This window comes from Micropterus dolomieu, linkage group LG10 (assembly GCF_021292245.1).
Source record: "Micropterus dolomieu isolate WLL.071019.BEF.003 ecotype Adirondacks linkage group LG10, ASM2129224v1, whole genome shotgun sequence".
Classification (NCBI taxonomy): Eukaryota; Metazoa; Chordata; class Actinopteri; order Centrarchiformes; family Centrarchidae; genus Micropterus; species Micropterus dolomieu.
This window is the reverse complement of record NC_060159.1, coordinates 28,810,541-28,815,821: the sequence shown is the minus strand read 5'-3', so window position 1 is coordinate 28,815,821 and position 5,281 is coordinate 28,810,541. Positions and strand designations below refer to the sequence as shown.

The following is a 5,281-nucleotide window of genomic DNA, read 5'->3' as shown; positions in this document are numbered from 1 at the left end:
AAAGGCCAAAACAAGCCAAATACCAGTTATTTAATTTAATTAATCAGTTAAATTATTAACTCAGAATTTCTAGAATCCACCAATAAGCATCTGATTTTAATGAATGTTGTTGAAGTTAACGTCAAGTCTCGCGGTTAGATTTCCACGTTGAAAACCTTCTTAAATAAATAATGTTTGGTACATTTGGTCTGCGCCGAAATGAAGCCTTGCCTCTAATGAATAGTTAAGTTTAAATAGCAAGTTTAAAAAAGCTTTGGCCTTTGTTGATAAAAGGAAGATCTACTAAATTGGTGTTTTTCTGAATGGAGTTTGGTGAGAGAGCAGCAGCCACGGAGGCTAAACCAGGTAAACGTTGTGTTTGAACTCACAGCGGGAGGATGAGCAGTTGGTCACTTTCCTCCGCAGGAACCGTGGCGTCACATTTACGTTTAGATGCAGATTCAGAAAATAATTAAAATAATAATGAGAGAAAAAAACTAAATCCTATTATATATATCTCTATATTTTTCAGATAATAATAATAAACCTTCAAGGCTTCACTTCCTTCCTGCCTGACTTATCTTTTGATTTAGCCTTTGTGAGGATCAAACTCAGCAGGAAAAGAAATGTACTTGAGCAACAGAATAAATCAAGACTATTTGAGTTTTTGTCTTCAAACCTTTATTGAAATAAATGAGAAGCTCTGCAGCCATCAGCAGCTACTAGATGCTGCTCCAAGAAAACTTTATTAAAGTGAAAATCAAAGTCAACAAAGTTTGTACACAACAAGTTCAGCCCTGAGGAGATCATTTCACAATTTCTAAGAAAACACATTTCTGACATTAAAGGCACAATCAGTGAGACAGATGTTAACCAAAGTGAAGCCTCGTCCACCACCAACATTTAAACCACAGGACTGGAAGTTGTCTCCCTCCTACACAGAACACAGAGACACTGAAGAACCAGAGGACCAGAACCTAAACCCAGGATAAAGAGGTTCAGTGAATGTGGTGTTGAAGGTGTGGAGGTGGATCAGTGTGTCAGAGGAGACTCTGTAGAAGGACAGAGAGCCAGCAGGACAGTCCACATACACTGCTACTCTGTTAGAAGAGGAGGAGGAGGAGGAGGAGGAGGAGGAGGAGAGAGGGAGGACTGTTTCTCTGTTATTGTGACAGACAGAGTAACGACCATCAGAGCAGCTCAGACTCCAGGACTGATCATTCAATCCAAACACACAGTCTTTACTGTATCCTCTCCTTCTGATTCCTCTGTAACTCACTGATATATAAACTCCTCCTCTCCACTCGACCTCCCAGTAACAGCGACCAGTCAGACCATTTCTACACAGCAGCTGAGGCCAGAAGTCAAATCTCTCTGGATGATCAGGATATGGCTGCTCTCTCTCACACCCGTGTCACCTTCCTGTTGTTGTCAGACAGTTTGAGGTTTCTGTGTGCTGTGTTTGTGTCCAGTGTGAGTTCACAGAAATCTGATGGAGAGAACGAGACACAACACAGCAGCAGTTTATCATCAGACACATCTGAAGGTTTATTCTTTGTTTGTGTGCTGTTGTTCATTTCTATAAAGTTTAATGATGATGCATTTAGTCAGTAATGTTTGAATGAATAAATATCACAACTATCAACTTTGTATTAAGAGAAACTGACTGTGTGCTGTTTTGTCATCATGAGTCAGATTGAATCCACACTTACACTTCCTCAGACCAGGTTTTAACCACTGCTCTCCACCATGGTCCACCCTGGAGGAAGAAACACAGTCAGAGTGATTTTCTATCCAACATGAGTCCTAACTGCTGTTCAACATGAAGCAGTGTTCCTCAGTTTGTCAGTGTGACAGAGAAACAGGCTGAAACTGATTCTTCTACTGTCTGACAGAAAAAGACTTGAAGAAGAAGAAGACATGGGAGGAGAATGTCAATTATTGTCCTCTCCAAGGGCCTCTCATTTCCCAAATTTCCACCTCCTCGACTCCTTGCGGCGCGTCTTAGTCCCTCCCACCCGAGATGTGAGCTCGAGGAGTTGAGGAAATGGCGATTTAACGAAATGAGATGTCCTTTCCTCAGAGCTGTCATTTTAAAGCGACGTCAGTTAAATGTGAACTGTTGCACAGCTGCATCATCTGTCCACTGTTAGAGCTGTGATATCTCTCTGAGCAGCAGACCAGCTGTCAGCTCTAAAGACTACAGATCAGATCTTCACAATCCAGAAACATGTCTGTCAACATTATAACACGTAGAAACATCTCGAGATTCCAATAAACATTAAGGTCTGTTGAAAACAGTCAGATTACAGCAGCCTGATCATTCACTAGGCTACACAGTAGGCTACTACTTTTTTGAGATGCACCTGTAAGCTGGAAATAATTTCAACCCACAGCCTGATGAGGTGAGAGTTTCATCATCAGTCCCTTTAAAAAATGACTCAGTAACTGTTAAAACAGTCATCACAGGATTCTACTGTTGGAATGACAGGCAGACTACACTGGCACTATTATTAAACCATGAAACACAGCAGCTCTTTGCTCTGTTTTGCCACAATTATAGAAGCTGAATTGATGTGATGTGCGGAGCGGCTCATCATCCACCCGCCCCCCACTAACTAATTATTTTATCACATTTAGAGACCAGAATCTGCATGGACGTTTCACCCCCACCTCCACCGTCCCTGTAGCTTTCCAGGTGATTTCTTTCATGTGTGTTGTAGCTTCTATGAGTCTAAAGAGGCTGCTGTCAGTCATTTAAACGTTTCCATCCGTGCAGTAATGTCACAGCAAATATTGTTGGACAAAACAGAAAAAACCTGCAGTAATAAACTTGACAGGACAGAGAGAGGAAACAGAATTAAACTTTCAGCTTCTATAATCCACGTTTAGACTCTGATGGAGCTCAGGGTTGATCAGGAGGACGGCTGCTTTACTCCAAACAGTTTTACTGTATGAAACTGGACTCTGAGACCTTTTGGATGTGAAGAAGAACACAGAACATGAATTAACACCAGATCCTGACCGATCCTGTCGGCGTGTCGGGAGATTTATTATTATTTATTTATGTTGCTGTGGCTCGTGCGTAAATGCGCACAGTGTCTCTGGGGAGACGCTTCATCCAGCTGCTATTTACTGTTCACTTTTACAATCCACACATCCCATTCAACAACAACAACATCAGTGATGTCAAAGTGAAATGACATTAAGGAATGCAGCTAGAACAGCGCTTTATGAGGCGCTACACAAACGATGAAGGGCAGAAAGTTTGATTGCGCATTTGATTCTTTTTAATAGGCTAATACAACGTATGAATACAACAGGAACACTGCAGCGTCCTGCTCCGGCCATGGGTTGGTCCAGCTGCTTGTCACGCCTCTTGTAAACATCACAGTGGCTGAAAAGACTTCCGCAAAAGATACACCGATGTATCCTCGTTCATAGCTCCTCCAGCAAGCCTCCTCGCTCCTCACTGTGCATTTTAAGAATTGATTGATCGATACCGAGTGATTGTCCTCTGTGAGTGCGCGGTGCGCTTCTCCCATCCGGACAGAGGGGGAGTGGCCGCTGACCACGCTGGCCCTGCTCTGTGTGCAGCTGATGCGGTTGCTGTCGTGACCTCGTCTGCACCTGCACAGCTGCAGGGCCCCCCACTTCCGATCCCCGGTCTTTTACGCATGGGTCGGTTCTCTGCCTTCCCATGTTGCGCCATTAGTGATTGCGTGCATGGCTACACCAATGCCACGGGCTGCGGGGGATTGGGTGGCTTATTATGTTGGCTCTGGGCGGTGGGTCTGTACTTGGTGGTACCGTATGGGCCAGTGAGGCGTTGACTCATCCTGCTTCGCCTCCAATAGCAATGGCCTTAGAGGGCGAAGCCTATACAAATAGAATGATAGTTACGTATTGCAGATTCTATGAGTATAGGCGCAGCCCTCTAAGCAGTGGGCCTCACTGAGCCTTGGGACCAAGTCATCGTTTTACAAGTCTGAGTCAACTCTCAGGTCTTAGCACTCAAGTCCCAAGTCGAGTCCCAATTCCAGACCGATCATGACTGGCATGTCCGAGTCAAGTCTCAAGTCAAGCACCAACAAGTCTAAGTCAAGTCCAAGTCTTAAACTTTTGAGTTTTGAGTCCTAAACAAGTCATAATGCGCTCTTCACCAAATTCCAAAAAAATGTCAAAAGTTATAAATAAAAAAAATGTATTGAATGAAGCATTAGCCTGTACAGAAAGAAGGTACACAACAGATGTTCTATAATTTCATGAGAAAACTATAAATCACTATGACGTTAGAAGACGCAGAAACCGTGGATATTTTACAAGCACTGATCAAGTAAAGCAACACTGAACATACCTTTTAGGGAGGACCTCAGCTGCTGTGGATTTAAAAAACAAGTGTCGTTGTAAAACAGCACTCAGCGCTATTATCGTTTTATCTTAATTAACTTGTTTTATAATTGGTGGAAGCAGCTTCACACAACAGCTGTGGCAGTCTCTCTACATCGTTTCGACCTGACCTTTATTTTTTCCATGACATGGAGGAATTTAGAAAGTTATGTGGCGCTGTGTCAGGCCCCCAGCTGTTGTGAATAATTTATGCGTAAAATTCATCCAGCCAGAGGGTCCGATCACAAACGGTTCACAGCGCGCTGGTAGTAGGCCTACTACACAACGCATTGTAGGTACCGGAGAGGAAGTGGGTCGCTGGGACGTACAGGGCCAGAGACAAGAGATTGTGGTGCGGCCGGCCGCGATTCGGACGGTCGGTGATTGTTCCCTCTTGCTGGAGGAAGCCACGTCTAATTGAGCACCGCGCTATGTTGATGCGCTGCACAGTTTTTTATATCATAATTTATAGTTGGGCATGGGGAGTGTCAAGTTGCTAAGGTCCAAGTGAAGTCACGAGTCATTAGGGGTTTAAGTCAAAGTCGAGTCTTCTTTGATTTTGTCGAGTCTAAAGTCATAATTTTTTCGACTCGAGTCTCACCATTGTATATATACAAGGTGCGGACGTAGGAGAGGCCCACGCTGTGGGTGGGCGGAGACAAAATTGATCAGTGCCGCACAGGCGCGCGTAGGGGTAAACCCAATAGCGAAGGCCTTAGAGGGCTGCGCCTATACTCATAGAATCTGGAGTTACAATACATAACTATCGTTATGTTGAGCCTTGATTGGCAGTGATCGTTACAGCATGTGAAACTCAACAAAGATGAGAAGGAAACGACTTTGGCAGGGAGGGCATAGGGGGGTCCAGGGGCACTGGCCTCTGTTGCCCCCCCCCCCCCCAAACAGCCACGGT

At 44.3% G+C, this 5,281-nt stretch overlaps 1 protein-coding gene across 1 annotated transcript in view; it reads right to left on the bottom strand.

Moving 5' to 3' along the window:
- Positions 1–5,281, bottom strand: part of LOC123978279 (NACHT, LRR and PYD domains-containing protein 12-like) — a gene marked incomplete at its 5' end in the record, with an annotated part of 75,969 nt that overhangs the window by 4,863 nt on the left and 65,825 nt on the right. Inside the window, one exon of the mRNA XM_046061449.1 lies at positions 1,692–1,738. Coding sequence (XP_045917405.1) covers positions 1,692–1,738 — 47 coding nt within the window. The remainder of the gene's footprint in view (positions 1–1,691; positions 1,739–5,281) is intronic.